General features: G+C 51.9%; 1 protein-coding gene across 3 annotated transcripts in view; it reads right to left on the bottom strand.

The window, feature by feature from the left end:
• GALNT13 (polypeptide N-acetylgalactosaminyltransferase 13) overlaps nt 1-17,500 on the bottom strand; it is a gene marked incomplete at both ends in the record, with an annotated part of 38,794 nt that extends 21,294 nt beyond the window's left edge. For all 3 annotated transcript variants that reach the window (XM_082285411.1, XM_082285409.1, XM_082285410.1), the window contains 5 exons: nt 5,458-5,628; nt 6,655-6,862; nt 9,254-9,420; nt 13,799-13,967; nt 17,359-17,500. In XM_082285411.1, coding sequence (XP_082141537.1) covers nt 5,458-5,628; nt 6,655-6,862; nt 9,254-9,420; nt 13,799-13,967; nt 17,359-17,500 — 857 coding nt within the window. The remainder of the gene's footprint in view (nt 1-5,457; nt 5,629-6,654; nt 6,863-9,253; nt 9,421-13,798; nt 13,968-17,358) is intronic.
• Between the last annotated feature and the right edge of the window lie 1,175 nt (nt 17,501-18,675).

Here is an 18,675-nt window from a genome sequence, read left to right as displayed (position 1 = left end):
TTTAAAGGAAACTCTGGAATTTACAGCACATTTCACTGCCTCACACATTGCAATTCTAGGGAAAACAAGGGGAAAATGAGAATTTTAACTGGATTTTTCCTGCTCTTCCCCAAAATCTACGGAATTTGGGCCCAGCCATGCTCCAGGGCTGCCCCCATTTCCATGGAGTATTTCAGGAGAACTGTGAAGGTAAAGTGGGTGGAATTTGGGCCTCCTCGTGAACAGCTCTCCAATTCCAGTCGGGAATGCTTGGGAAGAGTTGGATGGAAAGAAAAAAAGACCTTTTAAAGGAAACTCTGGAATTTGCAGCAGATTTCAGCGCCTCACACATTGCACCACACAGCAATTCTAGGGAAAATAATGAGAAAATGAGAATTGAAATGGATTTTTCCTGCTCTTCCCCAAAATCTACAGAACCTGGGCCCAGCCACACTCCAAGGAGCAATAAAGACAATTTTAACTGGATTTTTCCTGCTCTTCCCCAAAACCCACAGAGCTCAGGCCCAGCCACACTCCAGGGCTGCCCCCATTTCCATGGATTATTTCAGAACTGTGAGGGTAAAGTGGGTGAAATTTTGGGCCTCCTGAGTGAGCAGCACTTCAAATCCAATCGGGAATGCTTGGGAGGAGTTTAATGGCTTGGCTTTGCCTCAGAGGGAGCCCAAAACGGCAGCAAATTCCCAGGAAAATCTCTCCTAACAGGATTAGAAATCCTTACAACAGGCAAATCCCCAGTGCTTTGTGTGGGGATGGCCTATTTCCCTGGAAATGTCTGCTCCCTGTTTTCCAGCACCCAAAGCCTACACGACACAGGAATGCCCAGCCCAGCTGGTGGGAGCACAGGGATTTGGGAGGGAACAACTCAATCCCAAATCCCAGCTTTCCTCTGAGTTGGCCCAGCACAGCCAAAGGGGTTGGGGGCTCGGCTCATCCCAGCGCCATCTCCTGAGGTCCCAGCATCCCTAAACCTGTGGGATTTGGTGGTGAGGACCTCTGGGAACACTGAGGTGTCACAGAATCCTGGAATGGGTTGGGTTGGAAGGGATCTTAAAGCCCATCCCATTCCATCTCTGCCATGAGCACGGACACCTTCCACCATCCCAGGTGATTCCAACCTGGCCTGGAACACTTCCAGGGATCCAGGGACAGCCACAGCTTCTCTGGGAATCTGTGCCAGGGCCTCCCCACCCTCACAGAGATGGATCAGGGATCAGCCACATTCCCATGCTCAGCTTCCAAACCGAGGCCACGTGGGTGACCCTGGATTGGGAGCGTGACTCCAGCCCAGCCCATCCCAGTGCCACCACAACAGGACCAGTAAGGGCAGCCGGCGGGCCAAGGACGAGCTCCTCCCTCCAGGAATTCAGCAGCCTGCTTGGGAAGGCAGTGGGAATGTCAGAAATGCAGGTGCAGCATTCCCATCAGCAATCCTGCCCACATTCCCTCAGCTTCCAGGGGAGCTCCTCTGGAGCCTGCCCTGAGCAAACACTGACACACAACGAACTCCCAGCAGCAAACGCTTCCTGAAAAATGCAGGAAAGAGCTGCCAGAGGGACTCCATGGGAGTTGCCATCCATGGAATTGCCTGGCATGGATCAGATCTCCCTTCAGAAGCTTCCGTGTGTCCCCCAGGGAACGTGGACTGGCTGCAGAATTCCCTGCACACAGAGCCCAGTGGTGCTCCGGACACAGCCCCGCCACCGAGGGGTCCTTATTTCTTCTCCAACTCCACAAATCCAGAGATTTTTGCCTGCTGTGTATTTCCTCTTCCACAACAGCTGCCCATCATTCCTCCTAAGAATTCCCACTGTTTTTCAAGGAAAACCCACCATCCCCAGCGCTCACCTTCCTGCCCTGCCCTCAGCACCAAAGCTCAGTGAATTCACCTGGACAGGGATATCCCACTGTGACAAGGCCTAAGGATTGGTAACATCTCCAGAGCCGGAGTTATCCCAGTGACAACGGAATTTGCAGCATTCACATGGAATCAGACAAAATCCTGAGGTGCAGCCAAAAGCAGGGAATAGTCTTTGTTATCCAGACAAAAAATCCCTAAAAAGCCACTGCCACAAATCCCTGGGGGCTGCTGGACCTTTGGAGCACGACACCAACCCCTGGAATTCTGCACGCTCCAAGGCTCAGGGAATACCTGCACTCCAACCACAGCTCCTCCTGAATTTCTGGAGAAGACACATTCCAAGCGATCCCCGTGGAAGTCAGAGAATGGAATATCTGCCTGGAGCAGCTCTGACTCCAGAAGAATCTTTAATTCCAGGGTTTCTCCTGGATGGCCCCTCAGTTTGGAATTTCAGCAAAGACTCCTCAGGAGCTGCAAGGTTCCGATGCTCCTTCTGCTCCTGATCATTGTACGGAATTATGGAATCATGGAATGCTTTGGGATCAAAGGGACCTTAAAGCTCCTCTATCCATGGGAAGGGACACCTTCCACTATCCCAGGTTGCTCCAACCTGGCCTTGGACATTCCAGTGATGACATTCCAGCCTGCTGTAGGTGGTAAAAAAACTGGAAATACATCCAAAATCCTCCAAGGAATTCCAGGATCTGACCAGCACCAACTTCCATGGCCTCATCCCCATGGATGCCCTGACCTGAATCCAGTGCCTGGGCCAGTCCCCATCCCAAAAACTTCCCACCTCCATCCAGCTCCTCTGAGCGTTGGGAAAGGCTCCAGCTGCCCCACAGATCCTGGGATTCCTTGGGATAGAATCCCATTTTAGATTATTTTTGGGAAAGGCCATTCCCACCTGGTGTTCATGGTAGGCAAGAGAGAAGAAAGTGAGGAGCAAAGGGATCTGAGGTTGGGATTAAAACCCAGGAGAAGGAATAGGGGCAGAGTGGTAGAAATGGGGAGTGTGAAAAGCAGGAGCAGCATTCCAGGATGGAATCTGGATCAGCACGGGGCTGTCCAAGCTGTCCCTGCTCAGCACAGCCACTCCCTTTGCCAAAGGCACGGCAAACAATCCATCTTTTCCAAGGGATGCTGCTGCTCCTTCCCGGCCGTGCTGCAGCACAAGGAGCCCTGGGATGTGCACAGCAGAGCCATGGAATTCATTACCCTTTCCCACTAACCCTGGAGATTCCAGGGAAGGCAGATCCATGACTCAGGATGGATCAGCTCCTGAAATTCCCCTGGCAAACCTTCCGGCACTACCCAAATCCATGGACCAAAAAGAGTCAGGGACCCTTTCCCAGGAGTTCAGCACTTCCTGCCTTTAATTCCATCAGGGTTAATGGGATAATTCAGGGAATGGGATGGCTCAGCTCTGTCCAGCCCCACCACCAGCTCTTTTTAGGAATCCATCCTCATTTTTTCCATAAAAACCTTTCTCCGATAACAAATCCCACATAAATAAGAAATCCCATCTAAAATATTCCATGGTTGGATAATTTAAGAGCTACAATCTGAAATTTAGGGAGCAAAGGCCAGGATTTATCCCTGTTCTTACAGAAGAAAAATTCTTTGCAGTGGAATTTGTGTGGATTACATGGATTTGAGATGGTCCAGAAACAGAGTTTGGGTGCAGCAATTCCAGAACAGACACGGACAAAGGGGAATCCAGGGATATTCCTATTTCCTCCCGGTTCCACTGATTACAAAGCAAAAGGATGGATAAAAACGAGGCTGGAATGACGTTACAGGACAGGGAAAGCAACATGGAATAAAAACTGAACTCGGGAATTTGCTTCTAAGTTGGGGGGTTAGGCTGGGCTTTATTCCATCCCTCTTTTTCCTGGAATATTCAGTGGCAGCTGCCAAAACTCTTTGTGACAGGGGTGAAATACTATTTTTGTCATGGAATTGTTGAAGTTGGAAAAGGCTTCCAAGGTCATCGAGTCCAACCTATTCCTGATCCCCACCTCCAGGGATGGGGACTCCAAACCTCCCTGGGCAGTTCCAGTGCCTGAGCACCTCTTCCATGGGGAAATTCCTCCTGATATCCAACCTGGCACAGCCTGAGGGTGGAATGCAGCTCTTTGGATGTGGAATTTGGGGTTGTTCCCCACACCTCAGGGCCGATGAACACAGTGGAGCTGTTGGGTTGGACTCGATGGCTTTTCCACCCTGATAATTCCATGATTCTGGCATTCTCTGACACCAAAGGCTGAAATTCCTGGACTAAAGCCCGAGACTTTGGATTTAATCCAGCCTAAAGCACCAACCCTTCACTCTCAGCTCTTTGTGACAACTGTGGCACAGCTGACATTCGTCCCTCTGCCCCCTTTGCTTCCCAACACCCATTTTATCCAGAGAATGCCCCAAAATTCCAGGCAAAAACTGATGGGGAAAAAAAAAGGAATTTTAAAAAAACCCTTTTTTTTTTGGTTGATTTATTGATTTTAAAAGTCAGTTCTGTGTCTGAGCCAGGACTACTTTTGAGCCCTGCTCCATTTCAAGGTAAGGAAATAAAAACTGGGATTGCATTCCTTTGAAAATTCCCTGTGCCCAGGAATGGGTTCCGGAGAGCCAGGATGGATGGAGCTCAGCACGGCTCTGCAGCTCGTTAGGATAATTAACTTTCCCAATTTCCATGCACACCTGAGCTGTAATCAAGAGCTGCTGGCCTGATCCACAGCCCAGGGGGGAGATTTTGGATCAGGAGGAAAACAATTCCTGGGACTCCAAAACAGCCTCTGACAGCCAGGGCCTGCCTGCTTTTCCTGGGAATAAACCCCAAATCAGCCTTTCCCTGATTCCAGGCTTTCCAGGACAATCAGGGACACAAATTTCAATTTGGAAAGGTTTTTCCTGCCCTTCCATCCCTTCCTTGCCTGGACACACTGACCCTTGAGCTGCCCCTCCCTCCACCTGCCCACTCCAGGCATCTGCAGGACAGGAATTCCACCCACTTCCCGGATTTAAAACCATTCCATGCACTCGGGAAACCTTTCTTCATCCTTTCTGGAACTTTGCAGGAAGCCCCAGCAGCCACTGGAGCTGAGCAAACATCCCATGGCCAGGAATTTATTCCATTTTTTCCCTTTCAGCTCCATTTCCAATCCTGGGAGAGGTTTTGTTCCACTCTATGATTCCAGCAATTAAATGGAAGAGGTCAGGACATGCTCTTGGATCATTTTTCCCTCAGGGTGCTCTGTTATCAATCCTATTTTCCAAGCAATAAACCAGGAATTTAAGTGCAAATCACTGGGGTTCTACACTCAAAAAAGCTCTGAAAACCTTTGGAATATCTGCCTTAAATTCCCAAAAACCAGGAACAAAAACCCACTCACAGCAAATTCACAGAGGGAGCTGCACGAGCAGGAATATTTGCAATTCCTGAACGTTGGGAAAAGATGGAATGGGGTTTGCCAGCTCCGAGCCCACGCTGCAGCAGCAAGGACACATCAGGATGGGGCCTTCCCTGCGGTTCTGACTGCGATCCTGCAGCGGGATTTTGGGAATCAGGGGGGATTTTGTGGGAACAGAGGGGCACTGACCTGACAGGCAAGGTCCTGTCCCCTTTCCTGCGCTCCATCTCCCTCTGGGGCACGGGATACCAGCGGAAGTTCAGCTTCCAGTTGAAGCCTCCGTAGGTCATGTCCGAGCCCGCCATGTACTCAAAGGTGTCGTCGCTGATCACGTCGATGATGGGACACACCACGGTTTTCCTGGGAAAAGAAACCGGGAATCTGGGGGTTATGGTGGTGTTTGGTCACGGTGGGAGGTGGGAGGGGTTGGGGGGTTGGCTGGAGGGGAAGGAGGGAGAGGAAGGAGGGAGAGGGAAAAGGGAAAATAGGAGGGGAAAAAGGGAGGGGGGAAAAAGGGAGGGGGGAAAAAGGGAAAAAGGGAGGGGGAAAAGAGAAGGAAAAAGAGGGGAAAAGGGAGGGGGGAAAGGGGGAATAAAATGAGGGAAAGGGGGGAAAGAAAGGGGAAAACAGGAGGGGGAAAAAAGAGAAGGAAAAAGAGGGGAAGAAACAGGGAAGAGAGGGGGAAGATGAGCAGGAAAGGGAGGGGGAGAAAAGGGGAAGGAGGGAAACAGCAAAAGGGGTAAAGGAGGGGGAAAAAGGGAGGGGAAGAGGGGGAGAAAAAGGGGGGAATAAAATGAGGGAGAAGGGGAAAAGAGGGAAGGAAGGGGGGAAGAAAGGGGGAAAATAGGAGGGGAAAAAAAGATGGGAAAAGGGGAAAAAGGGGGGAAGTGAGGAAAGCAGAAAGGGGAAAAAGGTGAAAGGGGGGGGAAGAGGAAGAGGAGAAGGGGGAAATGGAGGAAAAGAAGGAAAGGAAAAAAGGGAGGAAAAGCAGGGGAAGAAGGGAAGAAGCAGGGGAAAAGGGACAAAAAAAGAGGGGAAAGGGGTGGAAAAGGATGGTTAAAAGGGTGAAAAAAGGGAAACCAAGAAAAGAGAAGGAAAAAAAAGGGTGCAAATTTCCATGAGTTCAGGAGATCAGAGCGAAGTCGTTCCTGGTAAAAAAGAGGGAGGAAGCTTCCTTTGGAGTGGGAGAGATCCAGCCCTTGGGAAAGCTGCTCCACTCCCACATTTATTTAGGAATGAGATTTTCATACAAACAGCAGCGAATTAAAACAAAATAATTTAAAAAAATCTTCATTCCAGCTCAGTGAATCCTTTTCATTCCTATTTCCCAGCAGCCAGGGAAGGGCCTGGAGCAGCTCCCGGCCTCTGGAGCTGGGAATTCCTTACCTGTCCTCCTTGATGCGGGCCAGGAGCGGCTCCAGCCAGCCCAGGGTGCACTCGCAGTGGGCATCCAGGAATGTGATCACCTGGCCCTTGGAAGCTGCTGCCCCTCGGAGCCGTGCCCGGATCAGCCCCGACCTCTGCTCCATCCGCAGGATTTTTACGGACACTTCCAGCTTTTTCACGTAATTCTCCAAGGAGGCCTTCAAAAACTCTGCCAAATTTGGGGGGGAAACAGAGGGAAAATGGGATTTTTAGGGAGGTTTTATTCCAAGGTAGTGACAGAAGCTCCCTGCTTGGAGCATCTCATGGGGGTTGGAATGAGAGGAGCTTTAAGGTCCCTTCCAACCCAAACCTGTCCCTGATTCCAGGATAATATCCCAGGAATTTTAAATAAAGCACAACCAGTTCCTTGCAATAAACCAGCAAGCACAGAACAAAGACACTTTGGGGCAATTTGCTGCTGGTTCAATCCAAAAAATGCCTTTTTTGGATGGATTTCCCCATTGGAGCTCTTTGAATGCTTTTAGGAAAAATGGGAATTACTTGGCTCAAGTCCTCCTCCACCTTCTGGCACAGGGAATCATGAAGCCACTTAACGAGCAGGGAAATGCAGGAGTAATTAGGGTTCAATTAACGCTCCGTGGGGCAGAACCGAAGGATGGAGCGGGTGCAGCCTCTGTCCCTGGAGCAGCTCTGGGGTGAGTTTGCCATCAGTGCCCATTTGGCTGCTGCAGGATCCTTTATCATCCTATGGATTCCATTTAAGGAATCTGATGGGATTCCTTTTCCAGGGAGTCCCAGTTCCACAGGCCGAGTTTGCTTTTTAAAGGCTGGGGTTAAAACAGAAATGAAAAGGCAAAAAAAACAAGTGAGGAGTGAAGGAAATGAAGCCCAAAGAGGAGCTGGAATGAGATGGTCCCTTCCAACCCAAACCGTTCTGGGATTTCATGGAATTGGCTTAGTGGGGATATTCAGGAAAATCTGAAACATGGAATGAGAAGGGTTGAGAGTCAGGAAGGAAAGGATTGACCTTTCCAGGAATACCAAATTAACTGAGCAGGATATGACCCAGAGCCTGAAGGGGCTCCAGGAGAGCTGGAGAGGGACTGGGGACAAGGCCTGGAGGGACAGGACACAGGGAATGGCTTCCCAGTGCCAGAGGGCAGGGATGGGTGGGAGATTGGGAAGGGATTCCTGGCTGGGAGGGTGGGGAGGGGCTGGGCTGGAATTCCCAGAGCAGCTGTGGCTGCCCTGGCAGTGTCCAAGGCCGCGCTGGACAATTGGGATAGTGGGAAGTGTCCCTGCCCACGCTGAGGGCTTGGATTAGGAGCCCTTTAAAGGTCTCTTCCAAGCCAAACTATCCGGGGATTCCATGAATTTTTTCCACACCCTGAGAGGCAGAAGGAGCAGATAACCCAGGAGGCTCAAAGGCCCAGCAAGGGTCATCTCCTGGCACCAAATCCGCTCTTCTGCCTGCCTGGGTTTCGTTTGGTGCTGCTGGTGCTGCTTTCCCTGCCGTGCCTCAGCCGCCCCTTGGAAGCAGAGTGAATCTTGCCAGCGAATCCACTGTGCTTTGTAGTTTAACTTAAGCCTGGCTTGTGCTCACAGCCTCACTGCTGATTGTCTGAGCCACCTCAAGCTCACGGTTCAGGACACTGCAAGACCTTGCGCAGCAGACGGGGTTTTGGGGCGCTCAGTGAACCCCTTGTCAGAGACTGAAAAGAGCTCATGCCTCAAACATCGATACAAAGCTCTGCTCGTCATAAAGAAGCTACAACCCAAGAAGTCTCCCTGAAGAGTGGGACTTTGGACTGAAAGTCAAACTGCTGGTTAGATAAAGGGGAGCACACTGTTCAGTCATCCCCGGCCGAGTTTGGGCTGGGGGCAGAGCACAGCTCACAGAAGCCAGGCTTACACAGACTCTCCCAGCCGAGGGGGGAGAAGGAGCTTTTGGGTGCATGGTGCAACCTCTGGTGAGAGGCACTGAACACCCATCCTCAGTTACACAAATGGGCCCAGCTGTGGAACCCCCAACCCCACAGGGCACATCCACGGGACTTCCACGTGAGAGGCAGCCCAGGGGGAGTCACAATCCATCAGAGACCCCCCAAAGGGCTCCCCAGAGGCTTGGCCCCACAGGGCTGCACGTGATGGAACAGACCCAGGGCCCGCTGTGAGAGACTGACCCCCACCCCATGGGGACATGCCTGGCCATTGCCACCTGGCTCAAGGGTGTACCAAACCCTGGGATCCTACACTTTCTGGGGGGACCTTCACCACCAAGAAGACCAGCTGGAGAGCACCAACAGGACATCGCTGGGATCCACAGAGTGCTGGTATTTTCCTTATTCTGTCCCTGTCGCTCTCTTTCTATCCCCCCACCTATTTTCCACTTCTCTCTCTCTCTCTCTCATATTGACCATCAAATAAACCCCTTACGATTGTCCCTGGCATACGATCTCGCTCGCACCTTAACTCGGGCAGAGGCATTCCTAAGAACCTTCAAACGGGATCACAACACCCCTGTCTAGTGCCAGAGGCCTGGGCAGAGGCAGGAACTCGTTCCCAACCCCCGTTGTCCATGGGGAAGCCCCAGGCCCACCTCTCTCGCTGGCGTCATCCACCAGGACGATCTCGGCCAGCAGGCGCGGCGGGGAGCGCTCGATGACGCTGTGCACGGTGCGCAGCAGCGTGCTCCACGCCTCGTTGTGGAACACGATCACCACGCTGGTGTTGGGCAGCTCCTCCGGGTACACCTTGGTCTTGCACCTGCCCGAAAACAGCAGGGAAAAAAACAGGGGAAGGGGGTTAAGCTGGAGGAATAGACCCAAGGAGATGTGTGGCTTTCCAGGATGGAAAAGGGGCCTGGAAGCAGCCACGGCGCTGCTGCCACATCCAGGGAGTTCAGGGTGATGGGATGAGTTCAGGGGACAAAGTGGAGATAGACTGGAACTCCAACTGCTCTGCCTCTTTCCAGGCTGGAAAAGGGGCCTGGAAGCAGCCATGGCACTGCTCCAAAGGGGTGGTTCCACATCCAGGGAGTTCAGGGTGATGGGGATGAATCAAGGAGCACACTGGAGATCCAGAGACTGGAACTCTGACTGCTCTGAACCAGGCTGGAAAAGGGGCCTGGAAGCAGCCATGGCACTGCTCCAAGAGGAACCTGCTACATTTCAAAATGCTGGGGATGAATTAAGGAACAAACTGGAGATCCAGACACTGGAATTCCACCTTCTCTGAGGCTGGGGCAGCTCGGGAGGGAAGGTTTTCCTTTCCCAAGAGGTCTTTGCTGGCTGGAGGAAGGGACACGTGGAGCTGTGGTCACTAAAGCGCCTCAGAGCCACTTCCAGGAGTCTCTGAGTCACTTAAACAACCAGGATCAGGAAGGACAGAGACACACAGCGGGTGTGCCACCACCATTCCTGCTCCCAGAGCCATTCCCATGGATATTTCTGGGAAGTGCAATGGAATATCATCAAAATCCAAGAAAACTTGACTAATCTGGACCCTGAATTCCATGGCATTCTTGGCTGGGCATGGCCATGCTCCAAGCCTGATGCTCATCACAGCTCCAAGGGCTGGACAGCCCTTTCCAGGAGGGAATTTTCCCCAATATCCACCCTGAGCCTCCCCTGGCCCAGCCTGAGGCCGTTCCCTCTCCTCCTGTCCCTGTTCCCTGCGAGCAGAGCCCGACCCCCCCGCTCCTGTCAGGGAATTCCAGAGAGGAAAAAGATCCCTCTGGATCCTCCTTTGCTCCAGGCTGAGCCCCTTTCCCAGCTCCCTCAGTAATTCTCCATCCCCTTCCCAGCTCCGTGACAGAGCTTCCCAGTGCCAGCCAGCTCCTGCATTCCTGCTGTGTCCAGGAGCACCTGCCAGGAGCTGGGAGCACATGGATAAAACCTTTCCTGCCCTTCCCCGTGATGGTGACTCACACTGGGATTTTCCTAATCCCGAAATCCAGCTGGTGCTGGAGAATGAGGAATCATCACCTGCTCCTCACACGCTCCCTCCCCATCCCCCCACACTCCCTACACTGCTCCCTGATTTTCCCACTCCCACGACGCTGGAGCTGCTGTCCCAAAAATCCTGGTTTTATTCCCGCAGAAAATAATTTCTCAGGAATGAATACACATGGAGGAAATTCAGCTGTGGGAATGAGAGCAAAACACCTTTCCCACCATCAAAACCACGGAAAAAAGAGTGAAAACCCACCTATTCCCCCTCCTTCCCGCTGGCTGTGGGCAAATTCTGGGATCATTATGGGTTATTGTGGGATTTTCAGAGAATCGTGGAATGTTTTGGGTTCAAAAAGGGACTTCAATCCCATCCAGTGCCACCCTGCCATGGGCAGGGACACCTTCCACTAGCCCAGGGTGCTCCAATCCCTGTCCAACCTGGCCTGGGACACTGCCAGGGATGGAGCAGCCGCAGCTTTCCCGGGAAACCTTTGCCAGGGAACCTCCAAGCTCATCTCACTCTCCCATTCCTGACATTCCAGGCAAGGACCCGGCTCAACCCCACGGATCCATTTCAGCCCTGCACTGTTTCATCACATTCCAGGTACAGCCATTCCCGGGTGGATTCGGCTCCAGGGAAGCTCTGGAGCACCCAGGGAACGGCCTGGGATGAGCTGCCAAGGAAAAGCTGAGCTGATTCAGGACGGATCTACCTGGAACGTTTAAACCCTGCCTGTTTTCCCAAAGTTCCCATTCCAGGGCCGAATCCAGTTTAACCCAGCAGCATTCCATTATTTAGGGTATTTACAGGAAAACCAGGAATGTGGGGCACCTCCACATCCTTGAGATGTGGGAAACAGCCACGGATTTTTCAAAGCTGATCCATGCAGACCGAACCCTTCTAATCCCCCTGCCAACCCCCATTTCCAGAGGTCTGTGGGAAAAGCGGGATCCTGGCTGTCCTGCAGATTTTCTGGGAGAAGGTATCCTGGGAAGGAGGTGAGGGCCCTTCCAAGGCAGCCTGAAAAGCCATCCTTGGAAAAAGAATTCCTGCAAAACAGCCCTGAGTTAATCTGGGCTCTTATCCAAACTGTTCCAGCCTTTACTGCAATTCCAAGCCCCTTGAAACCAGGAATAAAGGAAATAAAAATATCCCCCCTCTGTAATAATTTTCCTATAAGTAAAATCCTTTTTCTCCTCCATCCAGGGATGTCTTGGGGGCCCCTCTGAGGCTGCCAGGGAGGAAAATCTGTTTTCCATGATTTTAACACTAATTAAGGAGCTGACAGCTCCCATTTTCCAATTTTATCTCCCGATCCAAACGGCTGCTCCAAAGGCAGCTGCAGCCCACGTGGGAAACACGGAAGGGAGAACAAGGATTGTGCTTCTGGAAGGGAAATTTTTGATGTTCTCTGAATAAAGGAGAACTTCAACAATCCAAGTGTGTCCATGCCCATGGAAAAAATTCCAGTACTTACGGATATTTCCTGGAGTGACAGGCGTTCTGTCACTGCCATCCCTTATCCATGGAATCAGAGAATCCCAGGATGGTTTGGGGTGGAAGGGACCTTAAATCCCATCCCACCCCTGCCATGGGCAGGGACACCTTCCACTATCCCAGGTTATTCCTGCCTGGCCTTGGGCACTTCCAGGGACCCAGGGGCAACCTCAGCTTTCCTGGGAAACCTGTGCCAGGATCTCCCCACCCTCTGAGGAAGGAATTTTTTATCCACCACTACTTAGAGCTGGAAAAACCACAAATCTAACAGGTCCCAGTGCAGGACCAATGGATCAGGTGTGAACATCCCAAAACAAACCAAATTTCCCTCCCCTGAGGGCTGAATTTCAGGAATAACAAATTTTGGTGTCACCTGAAAAATCCAGCCAAGGCTCCCTGCCCTGGAACATGGATCTGAGGGAAGGATTTTCCCAATTAAAGGAAGTTTTCCCAGACATCCATCGCCACCCCTGCCCTGCTCCTTCCCAAGCCTTTTCCCCACCCAGGATCATATCCCAGTGTTTCTTCCTTTGGAGAATCCCCACAAAACTCCAGCCCCGTGTTTAACCCTGGCTGCTATTCCCAAAATTCCAATGTTTCTGCTCAGCCCTGGATGTTCCCAAGCACTGGAACACACCCTGGAGCCAATTCCAGCTGAAATCTCCAGGAGAAAATCCAATTAGGATGCTCCAGCAATCTGTGGAATGGCACTTGCAGCCTCACTCACCCGGAAAAGATTGAGGATGGATTTCTTCCCTCGACGGAGAAAATCCTTAGGAATGAAATGAGGCATTTCTCTGGTGAGTTAAGCCGGGTTTAAGGTTTAATCAACAGCTCCTAATTAGAGCTGGTTCTGATTACAATCTCCAGCCTGGCCATTTCCAACAGGACCCCGGCAATCCAGGGACATCCCTGACAGAAAACTCGGGATGGAATGGGAAGCAAAGGAAACCCTTTGTGTGAGATCCCATCGATCCCATTGATCAGCTGGAATTAAATCAGCCATCCCAGGGCAGGGAGACAATGGGAGTCGGTCCTGCTTGGATACAGCAACAGGATGGGGATTTTGTGGGATCCTGATGAGGCAAATCATTCCCACAGAACTTGGAGCAAATTCCATTTGACTCTGGAGCCAGGCTGGGAGAGCTGGGAATGTTCCCCTGGAGAAGGGAAGGACACAGGGAGAGCTCCGAGCCCCTGGCAGGGCCTGAAGGGGCTCCAGGAGAGCTGCAGAGGGACTGGGGACAAGGCCTGGAGGGACAGGACACAGGGAATGGCTTCCCACTGCCAGAGGGCAGGGATGGGTGGGAGATTGGGAAGGAATCGTTCCCTGGGAGGGTGGGGAGGGGCTGGGATGAATTCCCAGAGCAGCTGTGGCTGCCCCTGGATCCCTGGAAGTGTCCCAGGCCAGGCTGCTAGCAGGAGGTGTCCCTGTCCATGGTCTGGATGAGGTCTAAGGTCTTTTCCCACCCAAACCATTCCAGGACTCCATGTGCTGGTTTAGATGGGATATTAGGAAGAAATCCTTCCCTCTCTGCCCCTGGAAGCATCCAAGGCCAGGCTGGACATTGGGGCTTGGAGCAGGTGGGACAGTGGGAGGTGTCCCTGCCGTGGCAGGGCTGGGATGGAGGGGACTGGAGCTCCCAGCCCATTCCATGGTGCAGCATTCCCGGGATTGCCGGGCTGGCCTCACCCGTCCAGCCGCACGTCGGGCAGGCTGCGGTTCAGGGCGATGCGGTCGCTGGCCATCAGGTTGAACTGGTTGATCTTGAACAGCTCCTTCATCTTCTCCTGCTCCTCCTTGGGAATGAGCACGGCCCTGCCCATCTCCCCAGGGCCTTCCTGGTTCCGGGAAATAACGGCTGGAAAACACAACAGCAACAGGCACCTCGAGCACATGGGAATTGCGTTCATCCTCCAGGCCTTGGGAGCTTTTGGTGTTCCACAAGAAATGCTGGAAATCCAATAACAACCCCCATTTTCCCTGCTCCACTGGGAGCTTTATCCCTCTCTGGATCCAAGAATATCCAGTTCTATTCTAAGATTATTAAAACCCTGGATTTGTTCCCTTCCACCATCCCCAATGTCCAGCCTGGCCTTGGACACTGCCAGGGATCCAGGGGCAGCCCCAGCTGCTCTGGGCACCCTCACAGCCAGGAATTTGTCCCTCATGCTTTGTTTCCCATAAACTCCACAGAGAATCCCATAAGATAAAGGATCAATTTGCCATTCCCATGATGAATCTCTGCTGCTCCGAACTCCACACTGGATTAGCTCAATCCAGAACACAAAGAATTCCAGATTTAATTATCCAGCAGCAATAAACGCTGTCGAGTTGCCAAAAGCATCATTAAAGAGATCATTTCCCTCACAGTATTCCTCAAGATTGGAGTGCCAGCATTCCAAAAAAAACCCCCAAAAGTTGCTTTTCAAGACTAAAAGCATCCAAATTCCTGGGAAGTTCTGCCAGGAATAGACTTTTGTGTTGTGTGGAGAACCCAGCCCACACTCAGAGAGCCTCGAGGCAGAACAGCTCAGGAGGAGCGGGGAGGGCTGGAGTGAGAATAAAATCAGCAGCAGAGATCCAAAAAATTCCATTTCTGAGGGATGGGAAATCCTCTTACGGATCCTGGCCGGGGTTTCCAAGAGAAGAGCTGGAAGGGGACAGCAGCTCGGAGATTGCTGTGGCCAAAGCAGGGTGGGAAGAGCCCAGGGCACTGCTGGGATTCTCCTGCAGCAGGGACACCGAGGGGCTGGAGCGTGGCCAGGGATGGGAATGGGGCTGGGAAGGGGCTGGAGCACCGGGAAAAAAGGGAGGAAGGGGAAAAGGAGAAGGGGAAAAGGGGGAGAGAGGGGAGGAGTGGGAGGAAAGGGAGGAGGGGGAAGAGGAAGGGGGAGAAGGGGAATAATGAGCAGGGGGGGAAAGGGAAGAAGGGAGAAAAAGGGAAGAAAGGGGAACAAAAAGGAAGAGGGGGAGAAAAGGGGGGGAAAGGAAAAAAGGGGAAAAAATAAAGGGGGGGGGGAAATAAAGGGGGGGGGAATAAAGGGGGGGGGAAATAAAGGGGAATAAAAAAAAATCTGCACGAGGGCGGGACATTCCTTGTGCTCCACCAGGTCCCACGGATGAGAAAATCGGGAATTTGGGAAGGCAGGAGCTGAAGTCAGGGATGGGGGAGGTGGACTCGTATCCAAACAGCAAGAAAAGGAAAATGCAGAGGTTGAAAACGGAATTAAAATCTATTTTCCTGCGGTTTGTTGGATCAGGAGGGAGATTCGCTCTCCCAGGAGCCAAAATTCCCAAGGATTAAGAACTCGGCTCCTAAATTTAGCAAATGCACCCAAAATCTCGGGACTCCTCCTGCAGCAAACATTTTGGTGCAATAAACAAGAAATCAGTGAAATCTCCCCCTGATTCCACAAAGGAAGCAAAATTCCAACAGAATCCACTGGAGATTAGGGATCCCATTTTTTGTGTTTTCCAAGAGGGAAAACCACCCCAAAATCCCCCATCACAACACACAGGTATTCCCTAAATCCAAAATATCCTGTTAAGCTCCAAACCCTGGAGCAGCAAATCCTTGGGAAGAGTCTCGAGAGACTCAGCCCAGTTTTATTCACATTCTGGGGAAAAAATTCCAGCTTTTTTTAAAAACGGAGGGCCCAAAGTTGAATCCAGGCCCAAACCTGTCCCACCAAACATTGGGAATCCACAACTTTTAATTAGCTAGGAAGAAAAGAAAGGGAATTTGACAGATTTTCAGCCATTTAATCCCTAAAATTCAGGTTGGATCGGAGAGAACATAAAATAAACCCATAATTTAATGACAAAGTGGGATTTCATATTAAAAATATTCAATTTTTAACGACAACAAGTGAATTCCTCCAGCTCAGGATATCAAAACATGGTGCTGACTCCAGAGTTTTCCCAAAATAATTTGCCAAGCTGCTGAATTGGATCTAAAATAATAATTTCTCTGTTTTCTGGTGTGTCACAAGGTGCTCCCAAGGGAATTCTGCTCCTAAAAATCCCCTCCAGCTGATGAAATCTCCAATTATCCCCATCAAGAGCAAGCACAGGGAAGGAAATGAGTGGAAAGCCGAGCCAGGCTTTTTCAGGAATATTTCAGCAGCACATGGGCAGCTTTCCATAAATTCCTGCTGCACGTGGAGAGCTCTGCAGCACCTCAGAGGGGGTGGGAGAGCTGATTCCATGGACACAGGGCTGGATCCATGGGGAAAAACATGGAAAACACTTGCAGGAATTGAAAAATCCTGACTGAAAATAGGGGAAATCTGGATTTTGTGCTTATTCCTGCAAGTCTGTGAAGGAAAGTTAATTTATAATTTAATTGTATTTAATAGGTACGGATTTAAAATGAAAGAGGGGTTTTTATGGGATATTGGGAAGGAATTCCTGGATGGAAGGGTGGTTTCCCCGAGAAGCTGTGGCTGCCCCTGGATTCCTGGGAAGTGTCCAAGGCCAGCCTTGGAGCACCCTGGGACAGTGGGAGGTGTCCCTGCCCATGGAACTGGATGGGATTTAAAGGTCCTTTCCAACCCAAACCAGTCTGGAATTCCATCATTTCTCCATTTGCACCAGACTTCCCCACCAAATTCCTAATGGAATTCCTTAAAAAAATTTATTTGGGTCATTTTTTTCATATCTTTAAAGCAGACCCCACCCTGTGTTGATGGGAGTTTGGAAATCCCTTTGGAATTTCACTTCCATGGGGGTCCAGGGCTTACATTCCATTTTCCCTGAGCCAAAAATGGGAAGAGACGGGGAAGGGGAAAGGGAAAGGACACAGGGAGAGCTCCGAGCCCCTGGCAGGGCCTGAAGGGGCTCCAGGAGAGCTGGAGAGGGACTGGGGACAAGGCCTGGAGGGACAGGACACAGGGAATGGCTTCCCAGTGGGAAAGGGGAGATTGGGGTGGGAGATTGGGAATTGGGAATTGCTGGCTGGGAGGGTGGGCAGGAGCTGGGCTGGAATTCCCAGAGCAGCTGTGGCTGCCCCTGGATCCCTGGCAGTGCCCAAGGCCAGGCTGGACATTGGGGCTGGGAGCAGCCTGGGACAGTGGGAGGTGTCCCTGCCCATGGACGGGATTTAAGGTCCCTCCCAACCCCAAGCACTCCATGAAACTCAGACAAGCCTAAAGCAGCGCCAAGTGCTGCCCATCCCGGGATTTCCTCTGCTGGGAGAAGGCACCGAGGGGCACCAGGGGAGGTGCTGGAGGGCCGGGAGCGGCACTCACCCCGCAGCGCCGGCAGCAGCGAGCGCTCCTTGCTGTCGTCGCACTTGTTGCACTCGCTGAAGTAGAGCAGCAGGAACACGTCCAGCAGCACCCAGAGCAGCGACGTGGCCAGGACCACCCTGCAGTAGCCAAACCTCCTCATGGCTCCTTGCTGGGAGCTGCTGCGGAGCCCCGGGAGCGGCGCGAGCGGAGCGGGATCACGGCACCACGGCGCAGACCCGGCAGGGAGGCGGAGAGCGGCATCCCACTGCGGGCACAGGGAAAGCAGCACCCGGTTTGCGGGGATTCCGGGATTTCAGGGGTCTGCAGCCACTTACTGGACATTACTGGGCACTGGAAATTTCGTTTTCCTCAAAAGAATGATTTTTGTCTTTTCTCAGTATTGGGTTTTTATCTTGCCATCTCGTGGCCACCGAAGATTCCTGGGGAAAGGGCAGTGCAGTCACACAGCCATGGATTTGGGCTCCTGCCTGGATTAGGGAGTTTGGAAAACAAAGCTAAAGGTGAGGCCTCCATGTCCAGTTCTCCAAGGGCTGGAGCCAGGCTGGGAGAGCTGGGAATGTTCCCCTGGAGAGGAGAAGGATCCAGGGAGAGCTCCGAGCCCCTGGCAGGGCCTGAAGGGGCTCCAGGAGAGCTGGAGAGGGACTGGGAACAAGGCCTGGAGGGACAGGACACAGGGAATGGCTTCCCACTGCCAGAGGGCAGGGATGGGTGGGAGATTGGGAATTGCTGGCTGGGAGGGTGGGGAGGGTCTGGGATGGAATTGCCAGAGCAGCTGTGGCTGCCCCTGGATCCCTGGCAGTGCCCAAGGCCAGGCTGGAGCAGCCTGAGACCTGGGAGGTGTCCCTGCCTATGGAATGGGATTTAAGGTCCCTTCCCACCCAAACCATCCCAGGATCCCATGATCACCCCGTGGCTGGGACCTGCAATTAGAGGTCTGTAATTACCGACTCCCACTCACCATCACCTGCATTCCGTGCCCAGACTCCGTGTCCTGCTCCAGCCATGCTCCCAAAGCATTCCCTCAGCACTGAACCTCTGGATGATTTTCCAAGTGCCTGGAAAACAAAAAGAGAAGAAAACCCCAATGACTTTTCCGTATTTCCTGAATTATAACAAAATTTTTTATAATTAAAAATCCCTCCTCAGTTTTGTCCTTATTTTAACTTCCTTATCTTAACCCCTCCAGTCTTCATTCCAGGAGTATCCCAAGTGGGATCTTTCCATTTTCCATCCCATTTTAATTCAAGTTCATCGGGGACGGAAGAGCAGGAATGATTTAAATAAATTAAATGAATGATTTATTTCATCATTCTT

Source organism: Coloeus monedula (genome assembly GCF_965178545.1).
Source record: "Coloeus monedula genome assembly, chromosome: 7".
NCBI lineage: Eukaryota > Metazoa > Chordata > Aves > Passeriformes > Corvidae > Coloeus > Coloeus monedula.
Note: the sequence above shows the minus strand (reverse complement) of the source record. Positions and strands in the feature narration are given on the sequence as shown.